Here is a 23,600-nt window from a genome sequence, read left to right as displayed (position 1 = left end):
CATTTCTCAACACAACCGAGCAACTCTTGACAGATTGACTGTTTAGTCCTTTTCAAACTGACTGCAAGGACCGAAGAAGGCGAGCTTTATATTGAGTCGTTCGAGATGAAAACAGAGGAATAGTTAACATCGCATGAAACGAACACCTGCATGAACGAATTATTGCATACGGATCAGAAAGATTCCATCTTTCCTTCACTCGTCTCTTTATTTATGCTTCCTTTGACGTGAAATTACATGCAATTTATGCAGTGCAAGTTATAAAAGCAGTAAATATGTTAAATCAAATTAGTTACAAGTAGAAAAAAGCCTTATCCGTAACGAGAGAGAGAAAGAGAGAGATGAATTATCACAGAAAATTGTTCAATATAATTTAAATCGAGCGCTACCAACGCCAACAGGAATGATTGTGCCCACTGTCAAAATTCGAAACTGATTATTTCCTCATTTTTTCACTCTTACAGTAATGGATGAAGTATCAATATGTTTATTATATAATTACTTACATGTATTAATATCCATAATCAAACTTCTTTTAATCGAGTTTATCTTGAAATTAGATTGGTCACATGGGTCTTCTTTGATCGAGTGATGATGATTCTGCTGCATATACTATAGTGTGATGGCATTGGGTTTATGCTACAGTGGGTGGGGTGGGTAAAGTTAATTAATCAGTTCTCACATGATTTTCAGAACAGACTGATATTTTATTGGAACAAACAAACATTACGTGTACATATAACATGAGGAGATCGTGAAATTAATTTAACGAGTTTTCGGTGATACAACAAGAGACAGAAGATTGAATAAAAAATACGTCTGTGAGCATTATTTGTAGAGCGATATAAGAGACGAATCGTACGAGTGTGTTTGACGTCAATCGTACATTAATATTATTAATCAACAATAAATAATTCATGTAAATATCAATTCAATTCAAAACAGGGTTTGAAGTAAAATGAGCTGAATTAAGCATTAAAATAAACATTAGAATAGTACGCTAATAGTATGTCATTTTTACTTATATATTAGTACAACAAATCAAAACACGAAGTGGTATAGCACATAAAGTATTGATAGTAAAAAAAATTCGTATATTACTTTTTCAGCGTCAAAATATATTCTATTTATCAACAAGAAGTTTATTGAAATCTCAACATTTCTAAATATATTTTTATTGATTGTGATGTAATAACTTTGACATTACCTGAACTTGTATTCTCTTACAAGACGGATCAATGTACACCTGTACTTGTAAATCTTAATATATACTTATTACTACGATTCAGTACGTTTTAAAAATTTGACCAGTCACTACAATACATTCATGCGCGGATCTAGAGAGGGGGTCGGGGGGGTCCCGACCCCCCCTGGAAAATGAAAATTTATTAAATTTACATAGTAAAATTATCGCGAAAATATGCCTCGGACCCCCCCCTGGCAAACACAATTATCCTTCGGACCCCCCCCTGGAAAAAATTTCTGGATCCGCGCATGACATTAAATTCAACATAAAATAAATGTAACAAAAAATTACATCCTTTATTAAAATATGAATAAGACGATGCTATACTATAAAGATATATACAGTACAACCACGATTTCAAAAAGCAAACGTGATTAATAGAAGTGTTCAAAGATATGTGTAACACGAATAGAAAGGAACCTCTCCCCACTGTTGGCTAGAACTCAAGCAGTCTCTATTAAGGAAAGCTTGTGGAAATGTTGGCAGTTTGGATGAAGTGTCCCGAGGTGACAAGGCAGGATTTGATTTTGGTTCCGGCAACAGCAGCTGTTCAAATGGCTGGTGACAAACTTGGGAACTGGCGTTATCGGTGAACATTGTTTGTGACGTGTTTGAACAGGTTTGCGACGACGACCAGGCCTCGTGTGGAAATTCATCTGGACTACGAATTTCTGAAAAATACACGGTATTATTGAAGGCACTGTAATCCGAATTGGATGAACAGGGGTCGCTTTCTGAACTGTCTCTGCTTGAGTCGTTCCATTGCCCAACATTGAGGAGTTCCTGGAAGTCGTGATTTCCAAGGATTGAGTCCAACGTGTCCGAAGACAGGGTATCCAACTCTGGCGCACGGTGAAACGAATGCAGAAAATCGTCTGGGAGAGCGGAAGTAAGCGACTCAACTAGACTGTCTCTCTGCTCTGGCCTTGACGGTTCCAGAAAGAAAGACGGCGGAAGGTTTCGTTTTCTCAATGGTACCTTCGATCCCCGGCTTTTGCTGCAAGGATCGGCGCAGCATTTCTCATGCAAGGTTCTTGGGTCGAATAAATCCTGCAGAGACTTCATCTGTACACCAGCCTGTGCTCCATCCTTTCTCATCAGCTTGATTTGTTGGGTCCCTGACAACTGTCGTCTGCTGTGGTCCTCTTGCTGAACAGTTCCACAACTCTTTAGCTGTTTCTGTAGATATTTTCGATGGTTGACCTTCCGTTTGGACTTTGTCGGTCGGTCCAGGGCCATTTTGATATTGCTAGATGCAATGTCCACGAAATTCAACAAGGAACTTGTCGATTCATTGTGACGCTTCATGTCCAATTCCCGCGACTGTTGCACCTGGAACATAACCGTCAAAATCCACAGAAAAATCACCAAACCATCGACAGCCTCTAATATTTATCCTTAAAGGACGAAAACACTTAACATTATTCCATAAACTATACGAAAGTGTTACCTATTGGCAATTCAGAGGAGAATATCCCCTTTTATTGTCATGTTGATGGAAATCTGCGCGACGAGCGGTGAACGGCCAGCCAGGCTTTTACGAACCACAAAGAAACCCCCGGCCATCACATGGGTGAGATCGCGCTTAATCCACCCCATTCACGGGAGGGATGCACCCATCTGAGTGCGCATAAATCGGGCTTTCTTTTCAGCATTTATATGCTCATACTCCAATGTGCCATGGAATATAGATGGTCCGCCCTTTTGAACTCTTTCAGTTGACTTAATGATGGCCCATGCTATCAATCAAATGTTGTTTAAACATTATGTTTGCATGAGGGACGTAAAAAGAAACTTAGAATATTGTTCCTTTTTTCTTTTTTTATAAAGTTACTGTATTTTCATCCTTCATATAGTTATTGGAATTAAAGATATTTCTTTTCTTTCTCAGCCTAACTGGAAAAGAAAGTTTTACGATTATGTTTACGTCTAGTGGAAAAACAAAGTTTATGAGTTAATAGAAACCACTGTCAAACGGATATACACCCCCATCGATATAAGATAATCGAACACGTCAGCTAAAAGTCGCTGCTGTCGCTAATTTCCACTGAATTAATCGAGTTCTTTAGTTTTGCTAAAATTTTAACTCTATCAAACAAAACATTGACATAAAAGCCTGTTACATAACATTTCATACTTCACAATCAAAATTTGTCATTACAATGATTTATTGCACATAATTATATCATTACAATTTTCAGATACAATTTTAATTTGGCCTCTTGTCCGCCTCTAGAAAGTATTAATCCTGTGTCATTTAAGTGCAATACAAATGGAGTATTTAAAATTACAGTTAGTTACTGATAGACGATACACTTTATTTCAAAGCTGCTCGTCCTTCGTGTTATCGTAGGAAACTTATTGTTTATGTATCGATGTGGAAAATCGACCATTCAGTACTATCATTCGAAGTTTGAATGAAGAAAAAAAAGGTAAATATTTTCCCCAACTCCACTAGTACTCTCATGTGTCTGGCAAACTTTGATATACTAAAAAACAACCCATCCCCCTCCCACGTGCACAATTTCCCCTTATAAAAATTATTAGGGAGTTTTTCAAGAACATGATCACGATAGGACGAAGAAGTTTGCGGTCAATTTAAATTAAGAATATTTAAGTAAAAGAACCGGTGTTATATAGTGCCTTTTCCCCCTAGCCATCTTTCCCCCCGGAAAAATGGCTATATAGCAGTTCTTCCCCCCGGAAAAATGGCTACATAGCAGTTTTTCCCCCAGGGAAAGCTGACTATATAGTGGGCTTTCCCCCTTTTTATAGCCAGATTACCCCCACGGAAAACCTACTATATAGTGGATTTTCCCCCTTTTTTTACATTCCGGCCATGTATATGGTGGACCATTCGTGGCAATAATTTGCAATAATTGATATGATATTAATTTCTCATAAAAAAGGATAATTATGGCATTTATTAATACATAGAATAAAATAGTATTTCATGGTTTTTTAACCCCAAATATGAACTAAGGCACGCGCCTCCATAACATTCATGTGTCATCATTGTTTATTTCACCTATTTTTACACCTTTTTGGAACACCTTTTACACGGATTTCGGAATACCTCGAATCTTTTTCATCTAATCGATGCTTATCTACAGTTTCGACTTCGACGTTAAGAACACGTGAGAACACATTTGAGTAAAAATACGTTGGTTGGGAACTTTAATTTTCCAATGTATTACCATCTCTGTATAAGCTTCTCCGAGGGAACTAACTGTACAATCTTGACTTAATTTTGTAGAGGAAAGGAATAAAAAGTGGAAATGTATTACTCCCTTCGTCCAAAAGGCTATCAATTTTAAATTAATACCGTTCGAATTGACGATCTTAAAAACAATTATATATTTCTTCTTCTAAATATCAAACGGGAGACAGGGTGCAATGATATGGTGAGAACTGAAATGTTTTATTTTTATTTTGATTGATTGGGTTCTAAATCATGGGTAAGGGGTATTTTAATTGATTATGTGAAAAGTTAGTGTTTACAATTTTGTTTTAAAGTTACGCATATTCATATTTTTTAGCACATTTTTTACGAAACGCGAGATTTTATGATGTAAACATTTTGTTTAAAAAAATGAAATGTCTTCACAACCAGAACAATGTCGGTATCTTTGCTGGTTACTTTGGAAAATGTGAAATGGAGCATGAACTAACCTTATGTATATATTTACACTCACTATTTGCTAATTTTCCACTTTTAAGTTTGCAACGTGATTTATAAATATACAATTTTGAAAACGATGCCATATAAATCAAGATATACGATTCACTTACCTAAAAATCGTATATTACTATTTGTTTCATATTTTTGCAATAAAGATTTACTTGTGTACCATATTATTTCTTCGAACAATGAAACAAGGGTAATTTAAAAAAAAAAATCAAACCCCCCAAAAAACCAACACATCTATTGTGATGAGCTGACTTATTTTTTTTTTAATATAAGCTTGGTCTTCTAATCAACTAACAAGTTAAAAAAAGTCGTATACATGTATGCGCTTAGGTTGGTTATTTAATTTTGATTTTCGGTTGCTCCTTTTATGAATAAAAGTTTATTGATTTATTAATCTGGTTATTTATTATATCATTAGTCATCTTATGAATTGATTAAATGTTTTGAAGAATAATGAATTTACCTGCGTACCTTTTAAAAAAAAATGTTCGTAAACTTTGGACTATATATGATATGGGCGCCTTAGATGACCCCCTAAAATGAACATCGTCGTTTTACTTCAATTCTTTATTTCTTTGTACAGATATATATGTTATGTTTATACATAATGTTCATTTTGATTCAAGTGCTCACATTTAAGAAATATGACATCGTAAAGACAACCTTTTCCCGCCATTTTTGCAATTTTAGCATAAAACAGCTTGTTTTCAAGAAGTTTTTCTTTCAGAAAACAGAGCGCATGCTTGAACAAACACAATATTTTAATCAGAGATATATATATATAGCCAAGACTAATAAGTAACAAAAAAAATATCTTTGTTCAAGCATGCGCTCTATATTTCCCATTCGTAAACGGATAAGAAAAATGTCAATTTTTGACCGATTTTGATTATATAATATAATAATATATTTTAAATCAACTCCTCTAAAAAATAACATAACATTTTACTGTACCCGAAACACTTTAAAAAATTGCGAATTATGGGGGCCAAATTTAAATCATATTATATATAGTTCTTAAAAAAGAAAAGCAGAATCGTAATTTTCAATCATTTTGATAAGGAAATATATAAGCAATTGTGTATTTTTAAATGATGTTTTTACTTTTAAATGACCGTAAAACTATGTTCATGTGGTCTTCTTTAGTTTTTGAGATATGGGGCCCTTAAAAATACATTTTCTTTATAATTGGATTTCAAACATCGGGCTCTGCATGGGGGCTAAAATTTTCAGTGTCATCTACTAGTGGTATAACACTATCACTGTGAAAATATGGTTAAGTGGTCATCTCTAGAATATGATATTCGGATCCCCACTTATAGAACACTATTCAATCATTATAATGGAGTTTTAAACATCGGGCCCTGAAACATCAATGGCCCCTACCCTGAGGGCTGAAATTTTCAGAGTCATCTACAAGTGGTAAACCACTGCCACTATGAAAAAATGGTGATATGGTCATCTCTAGTTTATGAGACATTGGACCCTTAAGAATATGCACTATAATCATTAGAATAGGATTTTAAAAATCGGGCTCTGAAACATTGGAAACATAATCTCTTTAAAACAGAGGTTTAGCCTGGATGAAATTTTCAAAAACAGACAGACAGTCTGATAGATTTATCACAAAATTCTTAAAACATTCTCGCTTAGTACAATTTCAGAACACAGAATTATGCATATAAGTGTATAACTTGTAAAACCAAGTATTTTTTTCAATTAATTACCTAAATTAAGTTTTATGTGTAATTCCATTACACACATGTTCAATTTTCAGCATAGTCTATAAAAATAATAAATCGGCAAAACGAAACTTAGCCTTTATAGATGAATGCAGTTGTACATGTATGCAACCTGGGAGTGTAGAAACATTAATTTTAATCCTTACTGGATTTCCATCAATATTTTTTATGAAATCTCAACCAAAAACGTGAGGGAGAAACCCTACTATGGGGGAAAAGCTACTATATAGTAGCTTTTCCCCCCAGGGGGAAAGGCTACTATATAGTAGGTTTTCCGGGGGGAGAAGTTACTATGGGGGAAAAACTGCTATACAACACCGGTAACATATACATGTAGCTGTAAGAAGAAGGGTGAGCTTACTGCTATTTTGAGGAAAGTTCTATATTTTAATGCCAGGAATAAGTCTATACCTGGCCCATTTCTCCGGGGGAAAGAGTGGCCTATCCAAATAAATCACGTTTTTCTAATTCCATTATGATATAATTGTTTTTAAAAGTGTTTTAATTTATAGATATCAATCAATATACATCCTTATACATTTTGCAGTTGCAAATTATTCCCCCAAAAAATTAAACAGCAAGCAATCTAACCTGACAAGCCTCAAATGACTAGACTACCTGGGTGACACTCAACTTGATGATGAGAACCTTTAAATTATTCATATATAATTGGTAAATATGAACACGCACAAAAAATTTATCGAACCCAACGAAACTTGATTGTCAATATCGACAGATTGTTCAAATGCGAGTTATCTCTCTTGCAAGCGAGTCGTCGACCTAAGTTGCCATATCGGGTACATGTATTTATGAAAAACAATGGGAAACAAAACAAAATCAACAACCACTTAATTAATAACATATTTAATTGAGATTAATTTTGATAATTCTGAATACATTAACGGCATATACATGTACACGTTAATAAAAGAGTATGAATATGTTCAAAAAAATTCTTATTAATGAACTTTAACGATGTTGAAAATATTGCTTTTTTAAATAATTCATAATACTAGTAAAACTCTCACTGGGTCTGAAAGAAACATGAATAAGACAAAAAAATGATACAAGTGCCTGCTTGTAATGGGAATTTTCATGGTGTCATATCCAACTTACACATTTTAAATAAAAACTGGATAATTATTTTTTTGTTAATTCACAATGCAAGGACGGTTTTCCAAAACAGATCTTTTTTAAACATAAAATGTTATACCATTTACATGTACAACAAATATAAAATATAAAGATAATTTTTGAATAGTACACGTATCTATAACCAGCAATTTATACATTTTTGTTGTAATTTTGTATTATGTTTAAGGGGTAGATAAACATACCCTTGTAACAGATAGAAATCTCTGCAAAAATAAATCTTAAAAACTATAACAGTTAATAAATACAGCCATGTATGTGCAGAATGTGTATTTGTAAAAATTCCCATACAATGGATTTTCTTACAAAACTTCAACCCTCAATTCCATAGTAATATGTACTAAATTGAAACTTTCAGTTAAAAAAGTTTGATAAATTTTATTCAAAGCCATGCCAGCAAAGAGAGTGTTAAAATAAAGGGATGTAAATAATGTACATACTTATATTTATACATGTAGTAACTATGTCTGTCTATACAAAATAACAATAAATAGATATACATACACAGTTTATAACAATGGAATAGTTGAGTATCAAACAAAAAAACATTGGTACAGTAACAGATGTATCACAGTCAACCAATATAGTATAACTATAAATATGTAAGTTTTATACAACCTTCTGTCTAAGAAAGACATGCTTATTCATCCTGTTCCTAGTGCATCATATTAAGAGTGCTGTTTCAAAAGTCATGTTAATTACATATCTTGTTTGTTCCTAGCATCATATTAAAGGTATTCTTATCTTTGTGTGAAAAATGAGATTCTCCTTTTTTTCTTCTCAAAATAACATGGTTATTCTATCTAATAAATTTCCACAGTTCTTTTCATTCAATTTTTGTTTACCTGTAAATTTTTTTAGAAGCTTAAAAAAAGATACATTATTTGAATTGTGCATTTAAAGCATTCCAAGTTCTCAGCAAGAAATCTATAGGAAAGGAACACAGAAACAGTAGAGAATATATGTTGGTAGATGTTAAATATTTATAGCACATAATATTAAATACCGGTAGATGAAAAATATTATGAAGCCATGCTTACATGTGTCTGTTACAACCATACATTACACACAAGCTCCCTCACTCACTTTAACAATGAGAAACCATTCAAGTCAAAAGCCGGCTACAGACATTATTGAACAACCTAATGACTACCAGTACAAGTTCTCAATATAAACACGTATAAAAAAGAATGATAATAAATGCATCAAGAAGCAATGAGAACACAGACACTGGCCAATCAAATGTCCGTAGTTTGTAAAGCATCCAAAATCATCTACAGTTTTTGCCACATTTTGCAGAAATCATAAACAAAAATCCCAAAGGAATTTACTTTTGCTCTAGAGCTTTGAGTGTTTTGAGCAAGCCACTGATGAGTTGTGCGAGATTAGTGGCTTGTCTCATGAGATATCGCATGTGGGGATCGCCTATGGGTTTCCCCACTGCGGCTTGTGCCGCATTCACTGTGCTCTTGTAAGCGTTGGTCACCTTAATCACCTCAAAGCCGAGGTGCTGTGCCTGATGAACGGCCTCCATCATTATCATGGTCGCCTGAGTATGGAGGAAGATTTTAGCAAGAGTATGCATACTGTTATTTAGATTGGCAGCCATTTTCTCTTTGGTCTGTGACGCATTGCTGACAAGAAATTTGGCATCCATAACAAAGTTTTTCACTTGATTGATAAGCTCGTCCTTACACATATCAAACTGAGATGATTTTCGATCAATGCGAGAGTCTTTAAGGGTCTCCATAGTTTGTTTAAGCTCAGACAGAAGCCTGTCCGAGTCTTTAGTTGCAGTTCCAAAGTCCTCTGTTTTGTACGTTCGAGCCATTATTTGCTTCACTGAATCAGAATGACTCACACTTATACTGTCTCGCACTACAGCGTGACTCTCCTCCGATAACGAACCTTTTCTCTCCCGTTGCTCTCCTGTTGGGATCACTGGAGGTTTGGACTTGGTGCTTGCCACCACCACTTTTGTCTCTTCCTTTGGAGGTGTTTTACCCTCTGACATATCACGTAAAGCATCAAAATTATTATACACCCGGAAATTAGTCTCCTCAGATTCAATCTGTCTAATGCTACTTTTCGACATAGACATAGGTCTCCACATGTTGGACACAGTTCCAAACGGATTTTCCTTGGGTCTTTTCTGAGCTTGTGGAACCAGTGAAATATCATCCTTGCTTTCTGTTGCTGTGGAATGTTCCTTTGATCGTCTGGGTGGTGGCACTGGTGCAGTCTGGGATAGCGCCACTTCCGATGAGACTGGCGGTGAAGATGGGGATGATGATGATGGAGATGATGAGGTAAAGATGGAGGACAAAGCCTTCAGTGGTCCCGATTTCCTTAGGCCATTGCTCTTCTGAAATGATGATCATTTATCCATAAATGAATGAAGTATATACTTTAAGAAAAAAACAGTGTACATATGTTTCAAAAAGAAGCTTCCATATGAAGTTTTAACATTAAACAAATTCAAAGAAAAAGAAATTATGCAAAACTTTAGAATCAGGTTATATACAGAAATTCTCATGCAAATATGCTACGATACTTAATAGTGCCGTGACAATGCATGAATTCAAAACTAGACAACAGACATAGATATCATTACATCCATACAGTACATGTATTAGTACATTTACACACAACAATCAAAGACCACTACAACTTTTGCTAACTGATAATGTTTTGAAGATGGGATCTTGCATGCAGATGTGATGTTCACTAAAAGGCAAAAACAATATTCTACTTATGACAGGAAACCATTTCCCTTCTAATTGAAAAAACTACAAACCTAAGAATATTTTAGCCTTCAATTAAAGATTTTAGGACTATCTATAAACACATCTTGAAATGACAAAAGACAATTTTCATCTTAAATGAACAGTTACCAAACTGCAAAATCTAAATGCCCAAAACACTGAAATAATTTGATCTCTATCATATGTGTTTTTTGTCTTACTCTAAATAAAAACTGAAGTTTGATCTCACCATATGCAACCAATTAAATCTCACTTTTTCTAGAAGGCATTTGTGAAAATAAAAATGAAATGATTCAACAATTGGCAAATCATTAGAATGCAAAATCTACCTAAATAAAAGTTTTACAGCCTGAATTTTGGCAAAGAGGTCTTACAAAGACCAAGCCAGATTAGAACTTCAGCCTCAATATATTCATCTCTCCAACAAAACAACAACTTGTATTGTATCTAAAATAATCCTTATTTTAAGACTCACTTTAACCCCAAACAGTTTCCTAAATTCCTCCATTGTAATAAAAGTGTCTACAGATCAATCACCAAAAATGGGGGCAGAAGGCATTTTTTCCCATCAATATTGACAATGGGAATTTCAAGTTCAAAACTGCCGATCGAAAACTTTAAACCCTCACTGAAATAGATTTTGTGTTCCATACAGTGACTTCGTAATTTAGTTACATTTTGTAATGGAGCACAAATTCCAAAAACTGGGTAATGCAGTTTATTTAACACCAGTCTGTATTGTTGTGGCTTAAACTTAATGAGGTTTTATTAGACTTGAACATTGTCAATCAGTAAAAAAAAAATGAATCCATTTAAATAGTCTGTAAAACAAATGTTACAAACAGAATATATATTATATATATGCCCAAACTTCTAGCAGTATATGACCATGCAATATATTTGGAATGCACATGCATAAACAAAAGTGATCTTAAAAATTACACTGACAACTTAAGAAATCTGTGCCATTTCAAGTGAATTTCAAGAAAAATATAAGTGACCTTCAAGTGAAGACAGTTAAATTTGTTTTTGCATGAGCATGTGGTGGACATATCCATATGAAGTACTTATCTATACTAATTATTCAGCATATAATTCTATAACATCCCACTATCTGTTACATTTATATAGCCATAAATTCCCTCTTATGAATATATGATACATATTATTCATTGGTATCCATGATATAGTCATTGCAATTTATTAAAAAGGACATCTACAATGTTAGGACAAGGATTTACACCAGACAATTCATTGCTGACACATGTTAGAGGACATCACGTGTCGCCACAACGCTCAACATAGAATCAACACTGCCTCTGTTTCACAATAGCTTTCTCTCCTTGCTTATTATTCTACATACACTTTAACTAGCTGTAGCCTTTATCAAAATCAGGCTCACAGGCCATAAAGCTCAATTTTGATTTCTGACTCAATCATTTTTTATTGGTTTATTTAAAAAAAAGTAATTCAAGCTGACTACTTTTATGAATAAAGCGAAATTTTTGTCCTCTCAAAAGTTTGCCAAACAAATTTCCAAAATGTCTACACAAAATTGACAATGTTTCTAATACAGAGCAGTACTGAGTAACACCACCCCAACCACTTGGTCATGCATTGATTGTACATAGATGAATGGTTACCTCCTCACCCCCAGATGGGGTGGGCGTGGCTGTTTCCTGAAAGATGACAGTGAGTGAAAGAATGAGCAAGAGACATCATAGCAAACAATATGAATGGAGCTTCCATAAACTTAACAAATCATCATTGTATCTATTGACTTGGGTAAAACCCGAAGTTTTCCCTCCTGACAAATGTCCTTGAGGTCCAGCTGTAATTCAAACTGTTGAAGCCAAAATATATGAAATTTTTATGAAAAAGCAAAGCATGTTAACACCAATATCATGGTATGATACAATTTGCATGATACATGTTCAAACTATAAATGATATACACAGCGAAAATGGCATCATCAAACATACACCGGCAGATATTTGTCAACAAAACATCAGCTCAGAAGGCAAGTTTTTAAAAACATTTTGGCCATGCATAGAAAACAAATGCAGTTTCATAAACACCAAATTGGTAGATGAAATGGAAGATTCAAAACAAGAGTGCTGTGAGTAGAGGAAGGAGGTGTGCTTTGATAGTTACACAATGTCGGTAGTTTATTTACAAGGGAAAACAATGGGTTGGTATGAATTTCAAAAGACTATTCACATAAACACAAAAAGTTAACTGAAAAAAAACCTAAACTATGTTGACTATTTGAAATTGCTAACAATTATTTCTTCCATACAAAAGAATTCAATATGAAATTAAGGTATGATTTAAAAAAAAATAAGGTAATCTATTTACTAAAGGCTATGAAAATTTGAAGTTTCAAGGTATTTTTTTTTTCTAATAAAACAATTTAGAACTGCCTTTGGAGCTTTGCTAACCATAATGTTAGTACGGTAAATAATGCCTGTAAAATAATGAATAGGATACACATGGAATGTAGGTCTGTTAGATTGGATCATCTAAGAATACATTTCCACTGAATATATCACTCATTTTTTTGTTTTTGGCATAGTAAAAAATAGAGATATAAACAGTGCATTGCAGAACAACACACACAAAAGACTGCTGGAAAATAAAAATCTATATGAAAATTGGTGGCGCACACGTTATGGAAAAAGGTGTCATGATATGTTTCATTCACATAACCATTACTGACCTTCCTTTCAAGGGGAAATGTGTGATGCTGGAATAGAAAAGTTTGATTTACATGCAAGAGAAGGGAAAACAATCCTGTGAGAAAACAAAACTGAAAGCTCCCACACATCCCGATCTGTCCCTGTGCTTTAGCAGTGATGTGTGGACAATTGAGCCCCAATTCAGTCCCTTATTCCTGATTTTAGAGGAAGGGTGACAATTTTACATACCAAAGATATACAAGAGATTTCATGCTTTTCGGCCTCCTCGAGAATAGACTGCAACTATACATTCAGTGACATGCATAATTGTAATGAAGTTTGCTGTACACAGTTTAAAACATGCTTTTTATACTGATTATTTATATACATGTATATAGTACATAAAACAAAAAATAAGGTGTTGCCTGAAATTTGCATTCAAATGAAGACTAAAAATGACAGAAAACTATCAGTTTCCGATTATACTCTGGTGATATGATCTAAGTGAAAAGCTTAATCAGGTTACATTATGGAACGTAAGAGTCATCAATAGATCATGAATTATACAGTACCTGTGTAGTTGTAGAGGTATGAGGTCGGAAGGACCTGGGCGCTGCTAAATGATTCCACACTGGAGGCTTTTTCTTGTCCTCTTTGTCGTCTGCTTTCTCTTGTGAGGATTCCTTGTCTCGCCGTCTGCTTCTGTTTGTAACGGTATCATTGGTCGTCTTTTGATCATCAGAGTCTGAGGAACTGTTCCGCCTTTTGAGATAATTCATTGTGAAAGAGTTGGATCTCCTCAGAGGGCTATTGTCCTCCTTTTTATCCTCCGTTTGCCTCTCTTTCTTTGAATTGTTTGACTTACTCAAGAGATAATCTCTGTAAGATTGTAGTTTTGCTTTTAAAGAGGAGAAGTTTTCAGTCACCGCTTTTTCTGGCTCCTCTTTTGTGTCCTGCTCCTTGGTGGGAACATCGAACGAGTTGGTCCTGCGTAGATGCCGAGAATATTTTGAACTCACTGTCACCTCACCTTTCGATTGCTTCACTTCTTGACTAGACTTCACAACCTGATTTGGAGAACTTGCTGAGCTGGCCTTCAATGACTTGTCACTTTTTACTAATCCATTAGGAAGATGCCCTTTGTCCTTGTCGTACATAGGCGAGGGTTTTGAAAGACGCAATGAGGAAGTCCTTCTCCATTTAAAATCATTTTCGTTGTCTGACTTTGGCCCCAAATTTGGAATCATTTGCAACAAAGTGTTTAATTTTTCCGATACAGATCCTGGAGAATCATTGTCATGAGGGTCCTTACTTGAGGTAGTTGAGGTAGCTTTTTCAGGCTTTGTCTGACATTTTGATTTATTTGAATCACTAGACTTAATTTCACTAGCAACTAACTGACATTCCACACCAGTCTTCAAAATTTCATCTTTTTTCGGAACATCATTATTATGCTCATTTTTCTGAATTTTACTTAAGAAAGTGTCCACTGAATTTGAACGTTGATGACCTCCAGAATGGTCATTCTTTTTATCATGTTCATCAGAATCTGAAGTCACAGGGGGAACTATGGGGATTTGGTCCAGTGACACAGAGGCCTCCCCAGGGGGAGGGGGAATCACCAACGCTTCCAAATCCACCTCAAACGCCTCCAAATTGAATTCTTCATTGGACTCCTTGTTTTCTGGGCCACTCCACGTGTGAGCTAAATGGTCCACCTGCCCTATGTCTTCCTCTGAAGAGGGGGGTGGGGGAATGGTCAACTCAGCAATCAGCTGATCTATATCAGAGTCAAAGAAGTCTGGGGTGGCGCCAACACTGACCGACCGCTCAAATGGAGGAACATGTGGGTGAGCTCCCTGATCTTTGGGCATTGTTGCCTCAACTATGGAAAAGAATAAAAAAGTATTTACTTTGGAAGACAGAACTAAATGTTATAAGTTAGCAGTTGGTTTCTAACATAACCATCAAGATGTTATTTTCCAGATACCTGTTTCCAGTGTCTGGGTGTGGTCACATGACAGATGCCACAATTCCCTGGACGCTTGCTGGTCAAGTTCTGGTGGCTCTGAGGTAGGAGGCGGTGGTGCAGGTGGCATCAAGGTCAAGTCTATAACAAGGGCAAAATGTTTGTAAACTCTTTATTATAAATGCTTCATTCATTACTGAATGATCAAACTTTTTTTTGAAAATGAAGTTTTAAGAATATGAATATATCTCCATTATTGTTTATCTTACAGTCTTCTTGACTTATGGTTATCTTTGTAAAGCTGATAAATGGTTTACCAATGATATCTGGATCCAGATACAACCTCCGTTCTGAGAACATTTTGGGATTGAGTATTCCTTCCTGGATCTCTGGAGGGATCTTGTCTGGACTCAACAGACCAAAACTGGAGGCAATCACTTCAAAATCGGACTCTGTCCTGGGTAGCTCAACTTCTGATTCCGCATCTAAAGAATGGACGCATGTCAGATAGACAAATAAACAAAAATGCTCAATATCATTTCTATGAAATAGTTTAGCTTAAAAAATGAAGAAAAATAAAAAAAAACCCCACATGATGCTCACATAAGTTCACATTAATAATGTATGTTTTCAAATAGATGTGATAGGGTAGGTGTATTTTTTATCCTGTTCAGTAAATTAATCCATCATGTTAATTTAAAAGTTGCATAGAATCATCCATAGATAGGTGATAGAATTCAAAGTAATAAGGTTCATCACTAATAAAAGTCTCCATAGTTCAGAGTAAGGACGTACAGTAAAAGAAGGAGAGAGGAGAGAAGGATGGTTGTCTACCTTTGGCGGGGCTGTTAGCCGGAGTCCCCCAGCTGTCGGTATCACTGCTCTCAAGCTCCTGTCCTCGCCCGATCTGTGGAGAGTCGTCCAGGCAAATCTTCTTTTCTGACTCCACCCCACTGTCTGTGTCAGAAGATTGATCCTCCCCACTTGCTGTGGAGTGTATTTCTAGCTTGCTGTCTTCATATGTTTCTCCATTGGTCAGAGAGTCTTCAGTCTTTGGTTTCTTAATCTCTATAAACTGCTTCTCATATGTATCAATTCGTTTGATTGCAGATTTCTTTTCTTTAGCTGCTAAATATTCTTGAATGTCGTTTGGATCTGATCCAATCACAATTTTGTTTACATGTTTTGCAGGGTGAACACTTTGTTCAGAGTCCTTAACAAGGGAGATCACTGGTTCAGGCTCTTCTGAATTCTTTGGCTGAAAAAAGTCAAAGTCCAGATCAATATCGCTTAAAAACATAAATATCTCTTTATCACCTTTAAAGTACACCTTGAAGGTCAAGTGTTTGAAAGTCTTCAATACTTCAACATAGTTTATGGTTTAATGTGAAGATAAAACTAAAAGGAGAACTTCAACTTTACAGCTATCATCAATCTGGTGTATTAAACTTTTCCATTTCGTTAATAGTCGCCTCTGCAAATATAATAGTACTGAGAATTGAAACAAGGGTTAAAAAATATCTTTAAAAAATTCTTCAAAGCCATATCTATCTACCTGGATCCCGAGATCTTCTTTGATTTTGGTGATAAAGTTGCTGTCACTTCCATCATAGACAGGGGGCCCCCTAGCAAAGTTCACAATTCTCTCATCCTCAGCTATCTCCTTGGAATCCTGTTCTTTCTGGATCACATGGGTCACCACATCCTCAGGGTAACTCCAGGGAGAGGCATGAACTCTATGGGTCCCAAAATATGGAGGGACTGAAAGATCAAAAAAGCTTATATAAGAAGGAAGAGAAAACCACACATGGCCTAATAACAGGTACGGTATATATTTACCTGGTAAAAGAATTTATACAATATTGATCTGCAGAATTCAATACAGCATAATTAAAGGTCACATAATGATACATTTGCTAAAACTGTCCTCATTATTCTTGAACTGCAGTTTTACTGACACTTTTAGTCCAACTCTCACCCAGAGGTTTCCTGTGTTAGATTACCATATTGATTCCTCTTTTGGTTCTAAATATCCCACTCTACATTTTCACCACTTTTCCATTAATAATAAATGTAACATAGGGAGTGAAATTACTTTTCACAGAGGATACCTCTCCAGTTTAAACTTCACAGCCATAACTAAACTGCAGAAATAATAGTCCCGCTATCCGAGCGTTTTATCTGAAATAGCAGCCTCCGAGATTCCATCAATCAAGTAGAGACAGCACTAATGAACAAATGAACATAGATGTTTCCAACATGAAATTCCAGAGCTACTTGTTTTTATATCCATACAGAAAATACTTTGTATTCACTCTCATGTATAATCCAAATATCCCACTCCCAACAAATGAAGAAATACAGAGACGCATGTACGTCGCTGATGAATAGGCGGCGAAAATAAGACTTTGGTCTATAAACTCACTGCCGAGTTCATTTAATTGTTCGAGTGTTGCCTCTGACTTATGTGACGAATTAATAGGCATAAGAAATAGTTTTAAACCAGCATGTGTAATGTTATTGCAAGTCCCAATATCATTGTAATCTGGTATAACCCCTACCATTCCTTCGAGTTCAATGATGCAGGGACAATAGGCTTAGCTGGTAATAGGGTGTCATGATTAGTATTTTATTAGTGGTCACTGAAGGAAATCAAACAAGTGATCATTATGATCCTGAGTAATACCCCCCTGTACAACCCGACAAGAAGTGCTAAATGCATGTTACAAATGAACTCGTTGTTAAATGTCCCTAAATATTTAAACCCCTGATCTCTCAATATTTATTCATTCAATCCAATACACAGTACTCCTTGTTATGATATAACTGTTTTCATACATTCATAGCATACTTTTGATCTGTTTATATTGATAAGCTGAACAAAGTCCACTTATCCTAAATCTAAAAATTGTATTTGCTTAAATTTGGAACCTGTACAATTTTTTTCAGTTTTGATGGTGTAACAAAAAGGTTCTTTGAGCCTCTGAAAATACCTCTCTATAAACTAAAACACTTAATTTCAGTCAAGTATGTTCCATTTCAAACCAGCAAATATGTTAATGACAAGAATTGAGAAAGGATTTTGTCCAATTTGGTCCTATACAAGTATATGCTTTAAAATTCTGTATCAAGTCCAAATCTATTGTATTATAAAGATCAATATTTGTAAAAGAATGTCAGGAATTCCAATTTTGTTCCTTTAAAAAAGGAGACATAAAACCCAATGAAGTAGAACTGTATTGAATTGTTATCATTATAAATTAATTAAATTAGATGTTAATTATAATTACAGGTATTATGATCTTTAGTACTACCAGGTAACTTTGTCTTCTACACAACACAGAAACTTTTCACCGTGTCTATTTAAACATTATCTACATGATTGTACTTGGGACTTCAACTTTAATTCCCAAACAAAATTGACTCTTTTGGTTACATACTTATAAAAACACTGTACGCAGTGTAATCTGTCTGGCACTGAGACTTTGTTGTTTGGTTGTTTACAGATAATTCCAGTACAACAAGCCCATGCCTGACAAAATGTGTATGGATTACTTTTGTTAATGCTTTAATCCAAAATCAATAAATAAATGTTCAAACCATTTCTTATATCTCATTGTGACATTTTTCAGCCCCCTCCGCCCTTAGTTAAACTTACTTAAAGTTTTGGATATTCCATACATGTACTTGTATATATACCCTCTTATTTTATATTTTTGTGTGGTTGGGGTGGAAAAGTTATTAAAATGACTCCTGATCACATGCAGGTTCAATAATTGTACACAACAACTCCTAAGGATAAAAACATACTCTATACTTGCTATACGTACAAGAAAACTGTCAGGCACTCTATGGCACATACTTAATGCTGCATTCTGCCAGATACTGTATGCAGGGAAATATTTGCCCCTATTTTATTTTCGTCCCTTTCGCTCTCGTTGTCAGCAGGCAAATTTAACACTGGGCAAATTCCTATACCTCAACTATTTTTCATTATTCACAGCTTTGTCTGGGGAATTCAAGACGGTGCGAAACCGTTTGCAAGTGAAAAAGGGCGAAAATAACATGGAGAGAAAATAACCCTGTATACAGTAAAACCAGTAATTATTCTCAGTAAACAAAAGAACGTCTTCAACAATTTTAATCATGATTATGATAATTATCATATAATTTGACTTTTTGAAAGAAACTCACCATCAGGGTCGGAACTTTGTTTACTGGCTGGTTTTTCCACAAGACAGACATTGTCATCCACTAATACGCGGTAATAACACTCTACCATGGCAACAAAGTTCATGGCATCATCCTTCAGTAGTCCAAGATTTAACATCTATAATAGAAAATCATGTTATATTGCTTAAAAGAGAAATTTCACGTATATATTATGCATAACTTTATCTTCTGGTATTTTTTTTTTCACTTTCTTTATGAAATATCAATCAATTTTTCATTATATTATGAGAGAGGTATCATACTGTGTGTTCTGCATAACACCCCCCCCCCTTCCACTTCTCCTACTTGCATGATTAATAACTTTCATCTTCTCTGATGAAATACTTACTGCTTCCTGGTTGTTACTTTTGACTGTGATTTCAATTCTCTGCATGTTCTCCTTTTCTTTGGCCACTTTGATTTTTTGAATTTGGTCAAACTCTGCCAAAACTGACATCTACAATTTAAATGAAATAAAAGATTTTGAAGAACTTCAAAGGTAAAACAATGTTGACATCCGAAAATCTCCAGTACCGGCAATCAACTATTGAATTTTTTGAATTTTTCAAATTAGCTTACCGTGTACTGTTTAATATTGGTTATTAGGGCAATCCCAGACTTTGGACCCACCAATATCATGGCGTCTGTCATCTTGTCCTAAGAATACAAACAAAGTAAATAATATTATCCTGTTCTATGAAATGCAATCTTGTCCCACTAAAGAAAAAGAATCAAAGATCTTGAAACTATCAACTGATTTCACATATAAAGTAAATCATCAAGAATTGTTTCATCCTAAGGGAGACAACCAGTCTTACCAGCAGGGTGACCATGAACACACGACTGCCAAACGCCTTCTGCTCGTTGACAATCTTCATGTAGTGGAGCTTAGCCTGCATGGAGGAGAGATGTTTCTGACCGGGCGGGGTAAGGTTCTGGTTCAGTTTCATCTGGCTGCCCAGGATCTTCCTCAGCTCCTTGGGCTTCGTGTGTTCCAGGTAACTGTATGGCACAAACTTCTCAATCCCACATTCCTTCCTAAACAAATGGAACAAGTGTGTCATCAATACTGTAAATCAAGTATTACTGTAGAATCATTAGAAATCATGGTGGCTTAATTTTCGTGGTATTCATGGGTAGCATGAATTTACATCCTCGACGAAAACTAATTATAAAAGATTTAGTTTACTGAAAACTGATGCATCCATGAAATTACATCCCCATGAATAGGCAAAAACCCAACTATCTACGAAAATTGGCCCCCATGAAATTAAATGATTTCACAGTACTGGTATATGCCTTATAATTGGTTATACAAGAACTGTTTCAATAAAATTTATTTTCAAAAGCAAGGAAATGTTCTCTTAATTTCACACAGAAGTTATCATTGGTCAGATAAGATAAACATCCTTGAGCAGAGATTACTCATAATCTACTGAATATTAACCCTGAAGTGAATTCAACAGAGCAAGCGCTCACAAGCACCTGCCAACATTCATGTTGCAGGTATAAAGAATTTCAGCGAGTGCTCCCGAGTTCTTGGTCTGTTGAACACGCCTCAGTGATTAATACTAAGTTTACAGTCATATTACACTACAATGAAATTATAAAGTTTCATAAAGTTCATCAAGTTCTAGCATATTTTGTTTTTGCTAACATTAAATTAACAATTTTTACCATGAACATCTATTGTAAAATGGCAGCTGACAAAGATAAAGGCCAACTTTGTACACAAAAAGTTGAGATTCCTCATATAGAGAAAAAATTGAATTTGGTCTTGATGAATTCAGACATAATATATGAAACTTTACAGATGAAAAAAGTGTTTCTTTAATGACTGACTCTATAGACTTGATGTTGATTTTTCCGGCGACATTGTTATTGCTCATGACATGTTGCTGAATGTGGAGAGCAGCAAGCTTGAACACCAACTCTCCTCGAAGCTCTGGAAATCGCTCATTCACCACATCATTACAGCACTGAAAAAAAAAATCAAAAAAGCTCCAATCATCAAAATTAAGATAATTCTATACAAGTAATGACAAAATTAAAAGATTTTGATGCATTCATACAAGTGTTAAAGAGTTTTTAATGTTTACCAACAGAAAAAGATCTTAAAGGTCCTAATACATATATGAGATTAGAGATATTTTCAATAAATTATTTGGGCAATACATTTTTCACCCTTTCAAAAAAGAACAAAAAAAAACAACCAAAAACACTTTTGATCAAATCATCATATCCTATTTACCAGTAGATTTCTTTACTAATGTGTGTTGATGCTATAATGCACTTACTTGCATATAGAAATATTCAAATGCTACAGGGTCCTCTTTGAGTAGGTCATAAGCGTCCAGGGGAACAAACATTACACGGAAAAGACAGCGGAAATGTCTAGCACCAGGTCTGGCAGCAATCTGTCAGAGAAAAAATCACTGCATCAAATCCAGTCAACTTTTATTAGCATACTTTAACATTTTGTTAAGAAATCTTTCTGCACAAATAATATATAAAACATTTAAAATTTGAACATTCCGCATACCGGTAATGTAGTTTCATTTTCAAACAATATTTTAGACATAAGCTACCTGGCACTCATCAGCAAACTGTAATACTCTTTTAATCTTGCTTTATAGATACCGGTATTACTTACCGGGTAAGTATCACTGCACTGTTTTATAGATAAGTATCACTGTACTGTTTTTAGATAGACATCAATAAAAGACTTAACATAAGTGGAGTCTGGCCACCTACCTCTGCCAGAGTCTCGTGTTCTTGGAGTAAGGTCATTTGACAGGGACCGTGAGACTTCATGTTTTGTAGCACCAAATTGAAATGCTGAACACGCTTTATGTTCAACTTCTCCTTCAGGGATTGCACCACATCCTACAAATAGAGAAAATAAACCATAGATAGAAAAAAAAACCCCAAAAGTTCAACAAAATAATACCTCAGGAAATAAGTACCAGGGTACATGTATGTGAGTGCAATGAGGAAACACATTGGACAGGTTTTTAAAAGACATGGACTAAGTGTCAGCAAATGATTAAATAGAAGCACAAAGACTGCATGCATGAATTTGCCAATTAAATATAAAAGAAGCAAAATGATCTATTTGATACATGCACAGATATCAATATTATCAATATACATTAGTTAAATATCCATACACTTACCTTGACAGTAGTCTTGTTATCATATTTAAATGATTTCGTTTGCCCATTTTCAAGGAAAACTTTTAATACATTTGGCATAAAAGGGACATAACTCTCGTCTGAATTTGCCTAAATTCGAAAATAAATACATGTCTATGAGTACTGTATATATTTTGATACAATATTATGTGCATGTCTTGGTCATTTATAGAATGAAGAATTGTCACCACTAAAAATGTTCATGATAACAGTCAAATATTATCAGTGAATAGAGTAATTAAAAGTATCTTATCTTAGACAATTAAAAGATTTGTTGAATAAAATGTCTGACAAAAACCTCTAAACGATTATCTAGATTTTATTTGCATTTCTTCGATGACTATCTATTGCATTCCATTATTGTTACAGACGTAACTCACATTTTGAAGTGGAGCCCCGTTCACCATGGTAACCGTGACGTTCTCCGAGAACCGGACACGGTTTGGATTGCTCTTCAGCTTGGCCTTTTTAGCAGCTGTCAGTAATGAAGACTTCTTCGTGGACTGTAAAAATAAGGCAGCCATTTCAATCAGGACTAAACATCTGCTCATTCAACAGATTCAGAATTTTGTTTTCAATCAGTCTGTTACAAATGCCAAGTCAGGAAATGAAAGCATTTTCAGCAAACAGAAAAATCGCATTCAAAACGGCATACTCAAATTAATCAATAGAAGTAAATGATCATCCTCGAGCAATTTGGCGTGATAATACGTAAGCTATAGCAGGTTTCCTTAGGATTCCTCCCACATGCAAATGATGATTAGTTATTCATTTGGGCGATGAAAATCAACAAAAAATTTGTAAAGTGGCTTTTAAAATACTGCAAACACATTACAACTGCATGGACCTAAGATCACTTCAAGGTGTGAATTAGTTTGAAAACTGATAAAAAAGCTTCAGCAGGATGACAAAAAGAAATTAAAATGACGATGGGGTGTGTATGTCTTCATA

General features: G+C 34.9%; 2 protein-coding genes across 7 annotated transcripts in view; both read right to left on the bottom strand.

Moving 5' to 3' along the window:
* Positions 1 to 321: 321 nt before the first annotated feature.
* Positions 322 to 3,106, bottom strand: LOC128155551 (uncharacterized). Of its 2 annotated transcripts, XM_052817320.1 has the most exons (2): positions 2,697 to 3,106; positions 322 to 2,578 (listed from the first exon to the last, which is right to left on the bottom strand). In XM_052817320.1, exon 2 carries the CDS (start codon positions 2,552 to 2,554, stop codon positions 1,634 to 1,636), a length of 921 nt encoding a protein of 306 aa, XP_052673280.1. In that variant the 5' UTR covers positions 2,555 to 2,578; positions 2,697 to 3,106; the 3' UTR covers positions 322 to 1,633. The 2 variants fall into 2 exon arrangements, with proteins under 2 accessions (XP_052673280.1, XP_052673279.1); XM_052817319.1 differs by having other exon boundaries at positions 325 to 3,106.
* A 4,425-nt stretch (positions 3,107 to 7,531) lies between these two features.
* The window catches only part of LOC128191741 (uncharacterized), a 36,253-nt gene continuing 20,184 nt past the window's right edge, over positions 7,532 to 23,600 (bottom strand). Inside the window, exons 7-23 of one of the 5 annotated variants that reach the window (XM_052863979.1) lie at positions 23,030 to 23,152; positions 22,632 to 22,739; positions 22,210 to 22,341; positions 21,753 to 21,872; positions 21,298 to 21,434; positions 20,274 to 20,493; positions 20,035 to 20,112; positions 19,805 to 19,912; positions 19,438 to 19,573; positions 16,799 to 17,004; positions 16,078 to 16,501; positions 15,561 to 15,728; positions 15,265 to 15,384; positions 13,847 to 15,159; positions 13,316 to 13,342; positions 12,240 to 12,275; positions 7,532 to 10,196 (exon numbers count right to left, since the gene is read on the bottom strand). In XM_052863979.1, coding sequence (XP_052719939.1) covers positions 9,159 to 10,196; positions 12,240 to 12,275; positions 13,316 to 13,342; positions 13,847 to 15,159; positions 15,265 to 15,384; positions 15,561 to 15,728; positions 16,078 to 16,501; positions 16,799 to 17,004; positions 19,438 to 19,573; positions 19,805 to 19,912; positions 20,035 to 20,112; positions 20,274 to 20,493; positions 21,298 to 21,434; positions 21,753 to 21,872; positions 22,210 to 22,341; positions 22,632 to 22,739; positions 23,030 to 23,152 — 4,494 coding nt within the window. In that variant the 3' untranslated portion in view covers positions 7,532 to 9,158. Of the gene's footprint in view, positions 10,197 to 12,239; positions 12,276 to 13,315; positions 13,343 to 13,846; positions 15,160 to 15,264; positions 15,385 to 15,560; positions 15,729 to 16,077; positions 16,502 to 16,798; positions 17,005 to 19,437; positions 19,574 to 19,804; positions 19,913 to 20,034; positions 20,113 to 20,273; positions 20,494 to 21,297; positions 21,435 to 21,752; positions 21,873 to 22,209; positions 22,342 to 22,631; positions 22,740 to 23,029; positions 23,596 to 23,600 lie in introns of those variants that run through there. The other 4 variants (XM_052863981.1, XM_052863980.1, XM_052863983.1 and 1 more) reach the window with 4 other exon arrangements.

This window comes from Crassostrea angulata, chromosome 7 (genome assembly GCF_025612915.1).
Source record: "Crassostrea angulata isolate pt1a10 chromosome 7, ASM2561291v2, whole genome shotgun sequence".
Taxonomy (NCBI): Eukaryota; Metazoa; Mollusca; class Bivalvia; order Ostreida; family Ostreidae; genus Magallana; species Magallana angulata.
Note: the sequence above shows the minus strand (reverse complement) of the source record. Positions and strands in the feature narration are given on the sequence as shown.

Coding starts and splice junctions, on each gene's coding strand:
- LOC128155551 (XM_052817319.1), bottom strand. CDS start 2,587: ATGTTCCAGGTGCAACAGTCGCGGGAATTGGACATGAAGCGTCACAAT.